This window comes from Micrasema longulum, unplaced genomic scaffold (assembly GCF_059751315.1).
Source record: "Micrasema longulum isolate JH-2025_06_02 unplaced genomic scaffold, ASM5975131v1 h1tg002295l, whole genome shotgun sequence".
Classification (NCBI taxonomy): domain Eukaryota; kingdom Metazoa; phylum Arthropoda; class Insecta; order Trichoptera; family Brachycentridae; genus Micrasema; species Micrasema longulum.
The window spans coordinates 2,612-21,799 of NW_028279449.1; the positions used below are offsets into that span (position 1 = coordinate 2,612).

A 19,188-nucleotide genomic window follows, 5' to 3' on the forward strand; every position below is an offset into this window, starting at 1 on the left:
CACACATTAAATCTTAGACTTAATTATTGCAACTTCCACCTATGTGCTAAATTTTAAGAAATAAATTCTACTTAATGTCCTGTACCTCATTGATCGTGTTTTCATATCTGTACTGTAGATAACTATCCATTCATATGCTAACACCTGAGATAAGGGGAAAAAAACCCCCCTGCTCTAAGTTTCACTGATTAATTTGTTTATTTTTTGTTTAATTTCTATGACATTGTGAACAATATTCTGTGTTTACTGTATTAGTTTTATATCACCCGTCGATGGGAGGAGTGCTCTCCCGAAACTATAGTTGTTTTTTGTAAAAGAATAAAATCGTGTAATACTAATAAGAAAGCTTTATTTTCATGATAATTTTTAATTAGTTATCGGCTACCAAAAAGTTTTCTCGAAGAAGAACCTTTTCTAACTTTATGCTTTGAACGACGATATATTGAAGTGTTATCACCTAACTACGAGTACGTGTGCCCGACTAATAGCAATAATCCAATTCCTATCAGTACTGGGGAAAAAAGGACATTCTTTCAATGTTAGATTTGATTCCCGTAAATTTTGAGACACAAAACACTGTCTCCTGAAGAAAAGTAAGGCATTTTGAGTAATGTGACTGTTCTCCCCACCCATAGAATTAATCAGAAAACAGGATTAGTTTTATATATGTAACTAAGAGATTAAAAGTATAAATCTTTTATATTTTTTTTGCAACAGAGAGGGAAAACATTTTTGAGAAGTCTAGGCATTTACAATTTTCGAATTTGTATACTTCTTCTGTTACCAGTTAGTTGATTCAACAATGTTTTCAGCATGTCCCAATGTTTGCATTTTTCTTCTCTGTTGCAACAAATTTAGATCTGAATTGCTCCCTAGGAAGAAAATCCAGCCTGTCTGCAAACATGTATTAACCTTTTTTTATTTTTTTAGATTAACGATGTTTTGGAAACTCTTGGCCTCACTGGCACTAAAAATACCAAATGTGGAAAATTATCAGGAGGACAGAAAAAAAGACTTTCTATTGCCCTGGAACTCATAGACAACCCACCTGTCATGTTTTTAGATGAACCAACCACGTAAGTTTATGCGAATACTTAAACTTTGATATTTTTTCTTTTTTCGTGAATCTAAAAAATAACAATACGAGGGCATGCATTTATACTATTTGCTGGTGAAAATTATTAATAGTAATTCATTGTAATTTATTATAGATTTGTTTTATTTATATTGTGGAGGGCATTACCAACAGCCGTGAGGTTGGCAGAGCCGAACACCGCTTTGGCCCGCAACGCGTAATCCGATACAACGGCAGCTCGAACAAGTTATCAAACATCGTGCATCGGAAGAACATTCACATTTCATTTTGGCATTTTGTATCACCCGTCCACTAGCTCCTCGCCAAGTGTTCGCTATTGTAAATTCCTACTGTACAAAATAATAAGATGTAACTCGTGTGTGAATAAATAACTTCAATTGTAATCAATCTTTGTACAAATTACTCGTATGTTTTTTAAACCTTTTTTACGGTGTTCGGCTCTGCCAACCTCACGGCTGTTGGTGATGCCTCCACAATATATTATCATATAAATACATAAAATTGTACATTTATACAAAGTTGCTCTGTCTGTCTAACTAAGGTTATTTACCCAGTTCTTACCCAGTCTTAACAATAAAAAAATATATAAAAACCGTTTATCAATACATACGTAGAAAAAATTAATAAAGGTAGTAGACATAGTAAAAATAAAGTGAAAAATATTCTAAAATATCATAATTATTATCATTCCCTTTCCGCAACTTATGGTGCATGGGGCACTGCATTGGTACACCAATCGCAGTGTATCTTGATTATTTTTGTTACATTGAGGTAAGATGATCAGTCTTATGCATCCAGGGGTTATGAAATATTCTAATGTAAAAACACCTTTTTGAAATAAATATTTAATATGTTACACCAAAAACACTGTCAAAAGTAATGAAGATCTCCATAAATTCAATCAACAAAGAAGTAAAAATATAAAATTACAATCCAAATAAGAATAAAAATAAAATACACGTGATACTTCAATCCACATATTTTTAATACCACTTACCGGTTTAATCGCTTTCGCGACATCTTCGAAAGTGGTACCTTTATAATAAGGAATATAATAAGGATCCTTACAGCAAGAATCTATCATGAAATTCTATTTATTTACTAGTGACCCACCGATGTTCCGGCTTTGGTTTCGGATGAAAATCTCATTTCAGTCGATCAGCTAGTCCCTATTTATACTAAAACGGTAAGTATCTAACAGTAAGGGTCCTTACCTATTGTTTTTGTTTAAAAACATTGATTGTTTAAATAAAGATGCCAGCCTCAACGATGTCGTGAAAGTGATGAAAACGGTTACTGTGTATTAAAATTTTGTGTATTTAAGTATCATATAGCCATAGAATAAAGAATACTTCAGAAACCGCATACGCACATCGAACAGAAGACAACTCAACTACTCATAAATGAGGAGGTTTACGTTCTGACCCATTAGTATCTTTGTATACGTCGCTCAGTACCTAACTCCTGATTTGAATTCAACTATTCCGTGTTGTGTCCTTTTAAAGTGTGGAAATACTGCTAGGATATTAAAGAAACAGAATGCAATCACATTTCACGTGTAATTAGCAAATGAATGTGTATATAACAAATGCATAACTTAAAAATTCAATTATTTTTCTATCCGTCAGATAGTCGAGGAAACAAAATGGAAATTTTGTTAGTATTGCCAGGGTAGTAATGTTTTTTACCCTACTTTGCTCATCTAATGAGAGAATTAATGAAAATTGGATCTCGGATTAAACGACTCTGTGGTGGACATTTGACCCACATTAACTTCAAAACATAAAATATTATTTTTAACATGATATAAAAATATCCAATATTTATATATATTAAAGGGCAACAAAATAAATCATAGAAAAAAAGAGTTCATATCTTTTGTTTGAATCCAGGATACTGCATGTTTTTTAAAAGACGGAAAATTTTGAATGTTTGGAATTTGGAATGAAAGAAAAAAATGAAATGTTATCAGTAAAAAAAGAATTAAAAAATTTAGGGCCTATAAAATATGCATGTCTCTGTGCGAGCCTCGTTTTGCAATGAGGTATTTCTAACACACGATTTCTTCTTTGACTTGATCTATTTGAATTACTTGTAAATAAGTTTTGGTTCTTAAATATATATTTTAAGCATTGAAAACAATATATTTGTCGTACATCTAAAAGTTTAGCTTCTTGGAACAATTGAAAAGAGTGAAAAGTGCAATTTTTGTGAAGCATTATTTTTAATATAATTTTTTGGATAGTTCCTAATGGTTTAATATGATTGTTGTAAGTTCCCCCCCATCCAATTATTCCATAGGAAAGCGATGACTGTACAAGTGCATAATATACCATTTTAATCGTATTTAGCTGGGCGTAAATACTTAGTCGTTTGAACACATAGGTTAAATATCTTAGTTTTTTAACAATTACTTTAAGATGATTAGTCCATTTAAATTGACAGTCAATGATTACTCCCAGGTATTTTATGCACCTTTCAGACTTTATGTTTTCGCAGTTATTACATATGTCAAGATTACAATATTTATTATGAAACATTACATTAAGGGAAGAAGAAGGGGAAGATGATTTTGAGTTGTAAAATGGAATAAACATTGTTTTATTACAATTTAGCGAGAGAAGATTTCGATTTAACCACGCCTTGATAATAGTTATACATATATTGGCTTTTTTGAAAGTATTATCCCAGATATCACTTTTTACAATTATTGCAGTATCATCTGCATAAGAAACTAATTTACCAGTGACAGCTATATTACAATTACATTTACAATTACAATTACAAGCTATATTAAATGACCCTTTACTTATTTACTCTGTTGTTTCAATCAATATTTCCGCGTACACAATAAAATTTTAGATAAATTAACAGATTGCTTTTTTTTTACCTTACATTTGTGTTATGGTTTTTTTTTCCGTCAAGCAACATTATGCTGCGACCTCACGAATGCGCGAGGCGAAAGTAGAGCATAGTAGGGGAATTATTGGACACAGTCCGATGTATTCCAATATGATTCTACGCTCCTTTTGGACTATTCTTAATTCTATGCATATAGCATTCTGGTGCATTTCATGTTAACCATCCATCAATTTTATTTTTATTATTTATCGACAATTTTTGATGGAATTCCATTGTAATGTTCCATCTCAAGATCTCTTCCGCTTTTTCCCGGTCAGTTCTGCAGATTGGTCCTTTGATTTACCGTTAATCGAATATCTTTCACAACTCTTTAATCATCGGTTGATTCATATGAACTAGTAGCGTAGTTCAAAGTGGTCGTTCTTTTTTAGGTATTTTTTATTATTTTTTTATACATTTTCAAGAAACTTTACGGTACAATTCAATGCTCTAATTTTTACCGCGTGTAGAAAAGCATTTTCTATGTCCAATTTCCTGTAGGGATGAACTACTTCGTTGACCTACAATCAAAACAAACCAAACATTGTTTTGAGTTCTTTTTTTCTAGAATTTTTATTCGTATTGTTTAGAAAATAATTACTAGGCCGACTGTTAGTATTATTACAAGATACCTTTTGATCTTTGACAATTTTTTCGGTCGACATTATCATGTTTTGGTGAAAGGCTCTAAAAAAATATTTTCAAATGAAACTTATTACTGCCATCTATCGGCATAAACAAGTGACAATAAACAAGTGTACTTTTCAGTTGTTATTTATGACATAAACAGCTTTTATTATTGTTCACAGGTGGCAGTATTAGTAACTTTCATTATTTCAAAGCGATGTAGGAATTCGCTTTCTCCAAATAACTCAATTCTAGCCCTACTTTTAGACAGTCCTTATTACACATTAATCCCTTGTCTATTTCACCACATCACACATACATTATTTCATTATTTTTAATTAAAAAAAAATAAATAGGTACTTGCAGGGTGAAGTTAACAATCATAATCAAACAAAAAACCTGAACGAAATAAAAAAATTGTTAGATTTTAGATTTTTTTTATTTATGACTAAATATATTATTTTTATTTACATTAAAATTACATTACACTATCTACATATTTTATTTGTACGAAATAATCAGCAAGAGTTCTGTTGAGGGGATAATATAATATCTATGAGTATATTATGACAAAACAGTTTTAATAAAAAGTCGATAAAATGATATCATAATATATCACTCGTCACGCGCGCTGTAAAAACTGTTTTCAGAGACTAAATTTACGGCTTCTAACATGTTTATGGAAATACATTTTTTTAAAATATTTTCGTCTTATGCTTACTTAGTATAAACATATTATAATTTAATTTAGTACGCATATTTGCATTGGCTACCAAACAAAAAAAAATTGTTTTTTCTTCATAGGTTACCCGATGAATGATCCTTGAATTAAAAAAATTAAGCATTGCTGACAATCAATCAAAAATTTTATTAAACATGTTTTTTTTGCAGTGGTCTGGACAGTTCTTCATCTCTGCAGTGCATCTCCATGCTTAAGGAACTGGCACGAGGAGGCAGAACAATCGTATGCACAATTCACCAACCCTGCGCTACTCTGTACGAAATGTTTGACCACGTTTACATCCTGGCTGAAGGAATGTGTGTTTACCAGGGCGCAAGCAATAATACTGTGGAATATCTAAAAAGTTTTGGATTCGAATGTCCAAAGTACCATAATCCGGCCGACTATAGTAAGCAATGCATATCGGCGGCGGAAAGGAAAAAGTTGCCAAGCGACATGTTGCAACTTTACAGAAGAGCCAATTAAACATTCTTCATATTTCTTTTTAATTAATAAAAAAATCTCATGTACACCTATAATTTTGACATGATTCCTACATAATTAAAATAAAAATTGGAAATATGAGATTTTTTAATTATTAAAAAAAAAAAAACAAACTGTAATTGATTTTCTGTCTACATGTCACTTAGTAAATTTTTCATTTCCACCGTCGATATTATCTTTACTGAGTACCATTTTTTTCAAACACAGGCAGTGGTCTATAATAAAAACAAAAAAAATGTTGCTCACTATAATCAAATATGGAAAAATAACTTTGAAGTAAAATTTTAACATGTTTCTGCCACCAATATCAGCTGAACCAAGCAGCTTAAAAATGCAAATAAAAATACATATCTACTTTTACTATTATCGCGCCATTTCCGTATAGGCAGAGAGGATGGACCGCCACACACGTCGCTCTTGACATACACTCATAGCTTCTTCATACATCTTGTCAGACATTTCCCTCGGTTGTGTCTGATTTTGACGTGACCATACTTAAGATTGTAATTTATGTCAGGTTACAATGTCAGGATAAAAAAAGTTGTTATTATATCTATCAACTAATCCATAAGCAGCAATCTGAAATCTTTCAGTATGACATGGCATAGAAAAGGTATCATAGTAAATGAGTATTGTTAGTCAAAACATCAACAATGAAAGAAATAGATATGTACATAATAATGGCTTTAAGTCATTGTTTGTTTCTGAATTTGGTAACTTGTTTCTATTATTATTCACACAAGTGAAACGCTTTTCCTATTATTTAAATGAACACTTTGTTTCACTGAAATGTATGTATTAGGGTGGTCCTTATTTTCTGACTTTTAAAAAATTAAGTGGGCACCCCATCATATAATTTTCTACCCTAAAGTAGTGACACCATTTTTTTTCATAGGTTTTACAGGTCGCTACCATAAGTCAAAAATTCAGAAAAAAACATTGTATGGTCACTTAACTATGGATCCGGCTTATTGACTCTGGCATGTTTATTACCCTATTTTGAAGTGAAATGGCATACAGAAAGACTCATTGGCTCTTTACAGTTAACTCCTTTCCCTTTCCTCTCTCATCTATTCCCCCCTCTCCAACTTCTTTTCTGCGACTAAGCATCTAGATTCGCACCTCAGCTCGAATGCAGTCATTAGCGAGAGCGCGTGCATTTTGTTTCCCCAACCATGCGTACTTGTTTCAACTTTTCATGGCGTCCACAAGTCGTTGCGGGAGTTTATTAAGTAGAAATAAAACCAACATTTGGCTTATCGGCCAGAATATTCAAAAGCTCAACCGCCACAAAAGAGAAATTTAATAAATTGATGACAATCGATGAAAAGCAAAAACAATATTTGCTTTTGTTGGTAAACGTGTACAGAAAAAAAATATCCTGATACAGAAAAATCAACTCTTGTGTCCTAAATATAAATGATTTTTTATTAAAAGGGTATCCTAAAAGGGTGTTTAAATAAAAAAATAAAAATTCTAACCTTGGTAGCGACCCCTAAATATATATTTTTTTTAAAATGAAAAAGATACAGGAGTATTTTTTTAGAGTAGAAAATCAAATTATTTTTAATTAAACTTGCATTAAAAATAATTATCAAGTAATAAACATAAAACGTGACTTGTATTATAATGTTTCATTGATTCCCTGTTTCAGTTCTCGAGATAGCAAACTGCGAATATGGAAATTTTAACCAGCAACTCGCGTCTGCGGTTCCCGAAAAGTGCTGGAGGCTAAACACCAAACCCTTAGAATCTGACGTCATCCATAGTCCGAGATTGCGAGAAAAATCTTGTAAAATGAATCTACTGGATTCCTGCAAAGCTACCGTCCTAATTCAACCCCCTACAGAATTATTCAAGTTTTGGGTTTTATTCAACAGATGTCTAGTTTTGTTGTATAGGGATTGGGTAAGTTAGTAGATAAAACATCTTTCAACATTTCATTTTTCATGAATTCATGAAACTAAAATGAATATAAATCATTTTTAATACATGGTATTCACGAAAAATTTCTAAAAAGAGACCCTTTGGTTCAATTCCTGACAAGGAAAACGAAAAATATTTGTTATAAATTTGGTATTGCCCTGCAATATTCAGCGCCAGATTTGAGGGGCACTTGCTCGCCGTCACTTGCTGAAAAGAGGTGGGAATATACATGTTAGTAAATAAATACAAGAAAAAACCTTCTCAGAGTAACGAAAATGAGAGCCTTACGCTTCACTGTAGGCAAAACTCTTAGAGGTTGAAATAGAAATGAGACGATAAGATCTGTCTGTGGTGTTGAAGATATATTGAGGTGGAGAAGATGCGCTTTTGGAAGAACCATGTGGACTGCACCAAAAAAAAAGAGACTTACGAAAATTCCCAAGTCTGAAAACCCTATAAAAGATAGAAGGACAGCTGGACGTCATCATCCTAGGACAGTCCACCTTTACAAAAAGGCCATAAGACTTAGAACAAAGCAAGCAGAAGAAGAAAATAATTATTACTCCCTCCCTTGTAAGCAAGTATCAGGTTTTTTGTGCCAAATGAACCCATGGCTGACCCAGCTCTGGGCCAACATTTCACTGTCCCTGGACTGGCACCTGAAGCGTAAGACTTATAAACTCGCCTTTACATAACAGATGATTAAGATACACTGCATTAAATGTTCCAATACAGTACCTTGTGTGGAAAGGTAAATGAAGATGATTGTATTGTCAAAATGTTGTTTTCCATTTCAGACAGTTACTCACCTTAAGGCAATAATGCATTGCTTAGTTGGAGTGATCCTAGGATTAAACTTCTCGGGCTGTGGGACAGATGGAGCCAGGGCTATCAGCAATGTTGGATTCATGTGTATAACAATAGTGTATCTTACTTATACTTCAATGATGCCTGCAGTTTTAAGATGTAAGCATGATCATTATATTACACACTTTAAAGTTTCAAAAGTAAATAACTTCTTAATTCTATAAATTTAATATTTCCCTCAAAGAGCGTGACCACAAATGTACAGGTAAGGACCAGTTAAAATGTTTAGAGATTAGAGTTAAAAGGGGAGTTTTTCAGATTTAGTGGGGTTGTTATTTAATAATGTTTTAGACAGTCCCGAACTCTTGAATGTTATTTTTGAAAATGTGAGACAGGAGGTAAACTATTGCCATTGCTGTCCAAAGATTTAATAACACCTAATTTATTTTTCTAAATATGGTTAAAGAACATTAAAGCACATCATGCCTATTATATTCAGTATGTTGCCAAATGATCTAAAAAAACTGTCCAGACTTGAGTTCAAATGCATTGCTTAATTGGTTAGTAGAGAGATCTTTCTTGTGCTGATTAACATATAAGTGTTTTTTTTCCACTTGTACCTAGGTGGTTATTATAGACGGCATGTATAAGGATTTATCTTTCTTTTAAACTTTTGATTTTACATTTGCATCAGTTTTCTATAGATTTGTTAGTAAAATATTGCATTTGAGTTTGATCATCCAAGGACAAATTGCTTAAAAGCAGCTTATCGGGACTTAATGCATTTAGAGATTTATGACTAAAAAAACACTTTGGTATCCATTATTTTAAAATAAAGATAATTCATATGAACACCAAAATTCTTTTGATCTCATGTCGACAATTTGTGTAATATATTTATTTAGATAGTTCTACAAATAAAATTTAAACACCTAGTTTAAAAATACAAAAATTATTTCAAAAACAAAACAATGTTACAAAATCCAGACCCTTTTTCAATGACACTATATACCTAAATGGATGTTCGGTTTTAATAAAAATTATCGGCATCCCACGAAACGATGCGATAGACCCAGTATCCTTAATCCCTTTAGGCAACTTATTAAACATCTCAAGTCCTAAATGATACAGATTGTTTTGAGTTGCCTGGATTCTTGTTTTGGGGAGTCTGAAGCCTTCACTTCCCCTCGTATGATTGTAATGAATTTTGTTATTACGCTGAACATCACAAAATATGTATTTGGGCAATAATTTATTTTTTAATGTTTATATTAAAACTGAAGTACTTATAATTTCATTTTTGATATACCGAAAGCATGTTCAGTACCGTCAACATAAATATGTTGAATTTTTGTATATCTTCCATATCTCCGCAATATTGTCCACATTCCCTACTCCGAGCTTTCTGCATGACATTATATTGATTTTCAGTGTTCAGAAAGAGAACACTAGAACCACAATTAAAAAGCGGCAATTGTTTTATGCAATTGAGATTTTTTTTATTCTATTTAAAAATCTAAATATTTTTTTTCTGTTTTAAATACAATACAATAAAAATATGTTTATTACCTATTATTACTTCTAAATATTTTATTTTTTTTACTTCATCTATATTTTTCCTGTGAGCGTTTAGTTTATTGCATTCTTTAATTTTTTTATTGCTTACTATCATGAATTTACTATTTGAAACATTGAATTTTAACTTAGGTCAACTTTAAAGCATACAGGTATTTTACATAATATTTTATAAAAACATTATTTATTTTTTCAGTTCCACAAGAACTTCTTATTTTGAAAAAAGAAAATTTTAATAACTGGTACAAACTTCGGACATATTATGCTGCCGTCATGATATCTAATGCTCCAGTTCAGGTACTTAAATTTTATTTTATTACTTAATTTATTTGTTTCAGTTGAACAAAAAAAAATAAGTTTGAGAAATCGAAAAAAAATCGTTACTTTAAATGAAAATAGCTAATAAATTTTAATAATCATTAAACACTATCATAACGGATTAATGTTTGTAGATAAACATGTGAAATTAATGTTTTGAATATAAGACATTTTTTCAAATAAAAGCTTTGACGCTTTTTGCACACACAGAATGTTCTGGGTTCGATTCCCGATAAGATTAATAAGTAACCATGTAATTTTATCAAACCTTATTTACATTCTGTGCTATAATTCACTTATGTAATTGGGGATCCTTACCTGTTTTGGAGCAAAAAAAACAAAATAACTTTTGCCAACAAGTATTGGTATATACAGATATGCTGCATTTGTTGAGAAATGCAGTGCCTTATGCACTATTCAGTGCTGATAGGGGAATGATGATGATGAACAAAAAAAACAGGGGATCTTAAAAATGTCTTTTTGCTGTACTTCAATCGCTACATTTTTTTTGATAATCAATTCATTTTATTTTCACTCAGTCTAGAAGGACTAAGTAAGCTAATTGGAATATTTATTTCAAGATTCTATTCGCTACGCTCTTCGTCAGCTCCACCTACTTCCTATCTTCACAACCTCCTGAGGCCTTCAGGTTTCTGATGTTCCTAGGAATATTAATCCTAGTCACCCTTCTATCGGAAGCCATGGGACATGTCATCGGAACTCTTCTTAATCCTGTTGTGAGTAAACTTTCTCAAAACACCAGTAAAAAATAAGAAAAGTAAACTTAACAACACCTCTTTTTATATATTTCTAAACACTTAAGTTATTACATTATAAGGCAAGGCTACAGCTCTAATTTCATGGGACTAAAGTTCTGTGATGAGTTGGGATAAATAGAGTACTAACACAACAAAACTTCATCAATATAGTAGTCATTATATCAAACACATATCAATTTAAAAATAACAAGTATTGTTGTATCCAGATACACTGTTTACTAATGCAGTGCTCTATGCACCACTAAGTGCTGATAGGGAATGATGTTGATGAATAAAAAAAAAACAGGGTCTCTTGAAAATGTGATTATCAAAATTATGTTATGATCTCAAATATGTTTTAATATATTTAGTATAGTATGGAATAGAATAAGTCGGCCTCGTGGTGTAGTGGTCAGCTTATTTGCCTACGATGTAGGAGGCCTCAGGTTCGATTTCCGACATAATTGACATGACATATATTTTCAAAAAGGTGTTTTAACACTAAAATATTTCAAAGTCTCTAGACTGGTACCTGAAGCGTAAGACTGAATATCTTACCTTCATGTAACACAAATTATCAAGAAACACTACAATTAGTGTACCAATGCAGTGCTCTATGCACCATTAGGTACGGAAAGGGAATGATGATGATAGAATAAGGGTGTAATGATCGATGACATGTACTTGTGTCACCTCAGATTCATAAGTAAGGAAATGGATGAACTAGACGAAATGATTATGGAACTACATGAACCTTTAAAAAGGATTGGTTTGGAAATTAATATTTATCACCCCACCTCAGTGAGGGAACATTATATTTAATGTAAAAATAGTAATACATAAATCTTAAAAGAACAAATTAATAAATAATAAATAAAGCAAAGATTATTAGACCAGCAAGGAAACACATTTGCATTAACAATATAAAATTTAATTGGTTGATGAATACATATACTTAGGACACAAAGTCAAATTTCGTAAAGATTACCAGACAACTGAGTTGCCAAGAAAAATAGGGCTAAGTTGGGCTGCTTTTGGCAAGCTAGAGTACGTTTTTGAAAATAAACAAGTCCCAGTATACTTAAAAATATAAATCTATAATTCATGTATAGTAGGTATGTTGCCAGTGACGACAGAAAAGTAACCAGATACTAAAATGCACGCAGCGATCCATGAAAAGATAGATGCTCGGTTTATGTCTAAGAGACAGTATAAGAAATGAAGAAATAAGGCGCCTAACCGGAGTCGTAGAAATCATGGATCGTAGAGCAAAATTGAAATGGCAATGGGCAGGACACTTGGAGAGGCAAAATGATGGCAGGTTATGGGCTAACAAAAGAGTTGCTAAAAGGCCACAAAAAAGATAGATCGAGGACATTGCCTCGATAGCCGGTAAAACGTGGATCATGAAAGCGGGTGGAGAGAGAAGAAGAAGTATATCAAAATCTTAGTAGACAAGTTGGAACCCTTTAGAGTGTATTCAAATTGATAGACTTTTATAGGTCAATGCCTTTACCTCCATGTTCTTTCTGAAAATGTTCTTCACATATGTTTAAATATCTCTCATTGTATTTAACGGTTGAAATTGACAAAAGACATAGACGAGCTCGCCAAAGTAATGACATAGCCTCTTTTACAAAATTAAAGACCACGTACTAAAAAAGAAAAGAATCATGATGCACGAAGCTTACGTCAAAAAAAAAACTGAGCTTCATGATCACCTTCTGGCGGGGAATGGATAACAAGACAGACGTTACATGGATAAAGTTAATTATATTATAATTATAAAACTAATAGACAACTAAGCCTACTTGACCCCTACTTTTAAACTTTTCGAAAAATATGCCAGTTTGACATAAAATACTTGGCAAATTGTGACGGTAAAACTGTACAAAAAATTTCATTGAGAAGCATACAAGACATACAAGACATATTATAATAATAACCATAAATGAGCAGAGCTTTGAGGAGTATTTTCGGTCTGCCTTGGGATACACATGTAAAAGATATATACAGGCAAACCAAAATACTTCCCTTTAAAGTCATACCTATGCATGATATCACCAGCACCATACTAAACATTTTAAATTTCTCAGCTCTTACAAATTTAAAACACCCCCTTAATAACGAGATACATAGCCACAATACGCGTAGCTCAAGAAATCTACATATACCGAAATTTAATTCAACGAAGTTTGGAAAAAAGTCTTTGGAGAATATCTCTCGAACTCTCTATAACAAGCTACCAAGTAAAATTAAAGAAAACAAAATTCGTAAAGTGCAAAGCGTGGCCCTTAAGAATTTCTTCCTAAACCTTTTTATAGAAAACAAATATAAAGGTTATTTTTGACTGGATATTAATTTGATGTTTTACTGTTTCTATTTATAAGAAATTGTGTTTGTTTTCCTTCTTTTTGATTGCTTGCTTTTTAATGGTTTGTTTTATTTAAGGTTTCTCTATATCTGATGTTTAATGCTTTTTAGCTAGGATGTATGTTTTTTTTATTTTATAATTGCATATTTGTAGGATAAAATAGTATTTTTCTTGTTTGTTCTCCATACTATGTACTTTTTGGTTAGGATGTATATTGTATATTTTATAATTGTATATTGTAGTATAAATTTATTAGTCTATCATATTATGTATTTTGTTATAATTGTTATACATTAAACTGGTCCATTTCTGGTTGATCTTTAAATGATGTACTTTTTTTATAATTGTTAGATTTTTCTTTTAAGGTAAGATGTTTGTTTGTAGTTAGGATGTATATTTTTAATTGTATAATTGTTACACTTTAAACTGGCATATCTCTATTGAAATTAATCTGATCTGGTTGATCTTCAAATTTCTATTTGTATGAACTGGTTTAAGATTAGCCAGAAATGCGATGTCTCTTGTAACTCTTTATATCATGTACTTTATAAAATTGTTATATTTTCCTCAGTCCCGGAATGAGTTCTAATAACTCCTGGGAGTATAATGTATATGCATTGTATGATTATATTAAATAAAAATAAAAAAAAAAAAAAAAATGCTGATGTGCACAAATACCTTATCAGACATAAACACATTAAAAAAGATAGGACGAATGCGAGACAGAAAAAATACACTTTCTCCTTTTTTTTCACATCCGCTACTAAGCAGAGCATGTGGTCATCACAAGACACCTCCAGAAGACTCTATCGCCAGCCAGCACTTTGACATTCTCCCACGTTAGTATCGCATACCTAAATTCCCCTGAAACCAAAAGATCGTCATCTATGACCTTCCAGGATGGAGGGAGTCCGCAGGTGTGAAGAAGAGGCGATTCGAGTGAGGGATTTATTGAGGCATCCACAAGGCGTGTCCAAGCCAGGTCCATCATCGCACCCTCAAAACGCTCGTTATACAAGTAGGAGGCTGCGGCGTCTGTTCTGGCTAAACAACGGACTTAAACACTACAATAACTTACTTGATTCCTTGAAAAATTATGTTAAAGACAAATTTTAAATCAAAATCAAAAGCACCGCACTAACAGGACTAGAAATAACATGGCTTAACCACATAATATGTTTACATAACCCTAACAGGTTTCTAAAATTATCCGTAAATAAAAAATATATTTTCTTTTTAAATAACATTATTGTGATTTTCAGAATGGAACTTTTTGGGGAGCTATCCTGACTTGCCTGATGCTGGTGTTTGCTGGTTACCTGGTACTCTTTAACCACATGTCGCAGGTGATGTACCTCGTGTCCTACGCTTCCTACTTCCGGTACAGTCTGGAGGGTCTCATGATTTCCATCTACGGCTACAATAGAGCGCCACTCGATTGTCCCAACAAATATGATTACTGCCATCTAAGGTAAAAAAGAAAGAATATTGAATTAAGATAATAATTAATTACCAGAAAAATTGACAGGTTTGCTTATACTAGGGGTGGTATTTTGGAACTTCTCTACCCCTAGAGAGTGATTAATTTGAAGAATTTTATTATTTTAAAGTGACGAGACTTTGATTCATATAATGGCCACACTGATGATTGAACGTCAAATGGTGTATAAAACTGTTGCAAAAACGGAAATAAAACTAATACGGTTTGGTCAATTTAACTTAATTAAGTGTTTTGGGTAATGTTTAAGGTCGCAAGGTCATGTTTGATTTCACGTGTTCATATTTTTTGACGTTTAATCATCAGTGTGGCCATAATGTGAAGCAAATTCTCGTCACTTTAAAAGAAAAAAATTCTTTAAATTAATCGCTCTCTAGGGGTAGAAAAGATCCAGAATACCAACCCAAGACCCTTATGTGCGTCGGTAAGATCAAAAAAAGTACTCAATGTAAGACTACGAAGTCGAAAAGTTGTAAAGTTGACAGTGTCTTCTTTGAAGATGTGTTAACTCAAAAAACGTTAAGATTTTATTTGTTCTCAGAGCAAAACATTCGATTACCTAACGAGAAATCATAACTTAACCCTTTAATCCACATTTGATGGTGCGTAGGGTACTGCATTAGTAAAATTAATTCAGCGTGTCTCGATCGTCTGTTGTAAGGTGATCAGTTTTACTCTTCAGGTACCAGTCAGAAACATTGAAATATTGCAGTGTTAAACCACCTTCCAAGCCATTATTTTTTGTCGACCTTCCTGGAGTCCCGATTACAATGGAAAATTAACATTTGTCTTCAATTCTATATACAAAGTTAAAATAAATTTTCTTTATGAAAAGCAGAATATGCACACATTTTGAATAATAGGTTACCGATAAAGATACTTTAAATGTTCATGCAAATATACTCATTTTCGTACACAAATTTCGATTTTTCTTTATAGACAGTCGAATATAACTCTGTTAACTTCCAATTGTTATCAGGGCCCTAGAATCAAACCCGCGACTTGAAGTACAGTGGAAAAAACGCAAACCACTGCACAGTGAGACTATCTTTTTTCCAGATTTTTACTCGATAGCTAAAAGAAACTTAATTGAATTCATAAAAACAAAACAAAAAAGAATATATAATTAATGTGTTCTCTTCTCAAGTACAACCCATTTTATAATAATGTGTTTACCGGCAAATATAAGTATCTTCATATATTATAAATATTTTTCGATGATTGACTAATAGAACCTTAATGACATACTCAAATACAAATTCATCTTGTTTCTAAAAAGTCTCGTGTTAAAAGAATCTAAGCCTCGATAAAAAAAATACTCAAAAGCAATGTTTTTTACGCTTTATAAAAACACCTTCAAATAAAGCTACAAAATATCTCGACCAACATACTTAAATTTTATAGCCTATAAAATAAAAAAAGTTTGACCTTGAGAACTATACCAGTCTGACGTATCTGAAGAGCAATGAAACCGGTTACTAACATACAAAACGAAACAGGTAAAACGCAAAAGGATAATCTCTTAATTTTATTATTTATAAATGAGCTTTACACTTCACATTATCCTTTTTTTTCAACCAACGAGAAATACAGATAGAAAACTTTACATACACACATAGAAAATTTACGAAATATGAAGAAAAAAAATGCCTTTTATTTTAATAACTTTGTACATATACATTCATATTTTTCCCCAAATATTATATGATAAAACGTATATTTATAACAATATTTGAGTTTGTCCAAATGTTTGTAGACAAAAGACTGGATTTCACCCCCTCGGGAGTCATTAAGATTAACAAATTACAACAGGGGTGGAGAATACCTTAGAAACGAGAATATCAACTGGTCCAAGAAGAAGTTTAAAAATTGGAAAATTGTTGTCAGGCGTTGCCTAGCATGTGAAATTATTCAGTCAGATTCACAACAATAAAGGTTTTAGCTCTTTAACTTCACTAAAATCAGCAAATGGAAGAAATGAAGAAATATGGATGTTTAAACATAAGCAAAATGGTGAATGTTACACAGTGTGTAAAGTAGCCACTTAAACCAGCCAATGACAGGTCATAAGCCCTGTAGATGCCTATACTTCCATATTCCCTTTTCTTAGGTATTCCCCATCCCTGCTGTAATTTGTTAACGTATATTTATATTAAGAAACTATATTTCTACTATAGAACACTCGTGGTGTAATGGTCAGCGCGCTTGCCTACTATGCAAGAGGTCTTGGGTTCGATTCCTGACATGGTTGACATGAACTATTTATTTAAAAGGGTGTTTTTACACTAGAATATTTTATAGTCCCTGGACTGGTACCTGAAGCGTAAGACTAACCACCACCTTACCTTTATGTAATAAAACTGATCGAGATATGCTACGATTGGTGTACCAATCCAGTGCCCTATGTACCATTAGGTGTGGAAAGGGAATAATGATGATGATTATTATAAAACGCATTTCAATTTTTTATATCTGTCATTGACAAAAGCAATTCTAACAAAGAAGAGATTGAGTAGGGCTGTTTAATCAATGTTTTTTTTTCGAAGCACTGTTTTTTTATGTTTTCAATCTAATTTAATAATAAATATCATATTTTATAAACAAAATAACGGCTCACTTTAACCAGCCATGATAAACTAGCCATCTAAAAAAAATGTAATAAATTATGTTTTTAAAATGTTGCCATCGGGAAATTCACCAAAAATAAATTAAGAAGATATGGAATGGAAAAAAATACTCAATTTTCTCAAAATTTAATACCGAATTTGTTTCTCAATATTATAATATCTTCTAATTTGCCAACAAATAAACTTTTTTTTTTCAGGCATCCAAGAAAACTTTTAGAAGAAATCAGCATGCTCCATGGAAATTATTGGCACGATCTTATCACCTTAATATTTGCATTAATCACATTAAAAATTGTGGCATTTTATACTCTTCGCAGAAATCTGAAAAAAAGCTGAGATTTCATTAAATTACTCGTTTAATAATTAACCGTGTCTAAGTTACATACAAACATTTGTCAGAACTTTGTTCGTGTTCCATTTTGATTTTGCTAGATAAAAAGTTATTAATATACACCGGATAAACTGGGTATATATTACGTGAAAGTTGATAAAATTATTAGTGTGAAATTAAAAGCTTGTTCTTTATGATCGTTGTTTGTGTTTTAAAAATTTATTTTTTTATATAAAACATATTATGTGCATTGAGATACCGTGTAGTTGTTTATTTCGGTGATGATCAAAATTGTGATTTATAATTATAGTTTCTAGTTTGTTAAACAATTTAATATTGTATAGATAATCTAGGTATAAATGAAATAAAATGTGTACAGAAATAATCCATAAGTTAAATAATTAAAAATATAAATAATCAATCCATAAAATTCAACTCAGGTAAAAGGAAAAAAAAACAAAAGTTATTGCAAATTTTTATTTTTTCTAATGTTCATTTTATTTCGAGTAACCAGAAAACATAATTTTTGTTTTCGATTGTCAATTCCCAAATGGAGTTTTTTTTGCTCCAAAAAAATTAGCACTAAAATCAAGTTGTTAGATACATCATTCCATGTTCGAACAGTCAGTGGAAATCCAGGACGTCGAGAACCAGATGCCTTGTAAAGTAGGCAAGCGTGGTTAAGGCTCTAAGAAGGCATCCGCAGCACATGACCAAGCCAACCGTATCGCCTCCGCTTGATGACAGCTGTCACCGGAGTTTTGCTTATCATCATGCAGGCGGCATTTGGTTAGGTACTGTTTGATGATATTTTTTTATTCGTCTTTTAAAACTAACTTTGTATTAAATTCGAAACATCTTGAATTAATATCAAATTCGTATTTTTGTCACACATAAATAAATCAAAATAGAGTAGGAAGAAAAATAGATTGATAAATAATCTAAATCGGTATTTATTTACATGTTATGCCCTTTCATTGTCAAACAAATATTTAAGCAGTCAAAGAATTTATTGGTTGCAAATAAACTCTTAACCAATTTAATATAATATAATATTATGATGTGTTATTCAACTTATAGAACAAAAGATTATTTTTCCAACGCGGCGCCGTTCATTTTTCTTGT

General features: G+C 31.8%; 1 protein-coding gene across 1 annotated transcript; it reads left to right on the forward strand.

The window, feature by feature from the left end:
- Window positions 1-935: 935 nt before the first annotated feature.
- Window positions 936-18,971, forward strand: LOC148272557 (ATP-binding cassette sub-family G member 1-like). Its single transcript, XM_088239891.1, has 8 exons — window positions 936-1,076; window positions 5,516-5,754; window positions 7,504-7,757; window positions 8,573-8,741; window positions 10,354-10,454; window positions 11,057-11,212; window positions 14,870-15,078; window positions 17,930-18,971. Exons 1-8 carry the CDS (start codon window positions 1,054-1,056, stop codon window positions 18,066-18,068), a joined length of 1,290 nt encoding a protein of 429 aa, XP_088096017.1. The 5' UTR covers window positions 936-1,053; the 3' UTR covers window positions 18,069-18,971.
- Window positions 18,972-19,188: the final 217 nt, after the last annotated feature.

Coding starts and splice junctions, on each gene's coding strand:
- LOC148272557 (XM_088239891.1), top strand. CDS start 1,054: ATGTTTTTAGATGAACCAACCAC. Junction 1,077..5,515: donor TTTTTAGATGAACCAACCAC/GTAAGTTTATGC, acceptor TTTTTTTTGCAG/TGGTCTGGACAGTTCTTCAT. Junction 15,079..17,929: donor TATGATTACTGCCATCTAAG/GTAAAAAAGAAA, acceptor TTTTTTTTTCAG/GCATCCAAGAAAACTTTTAG.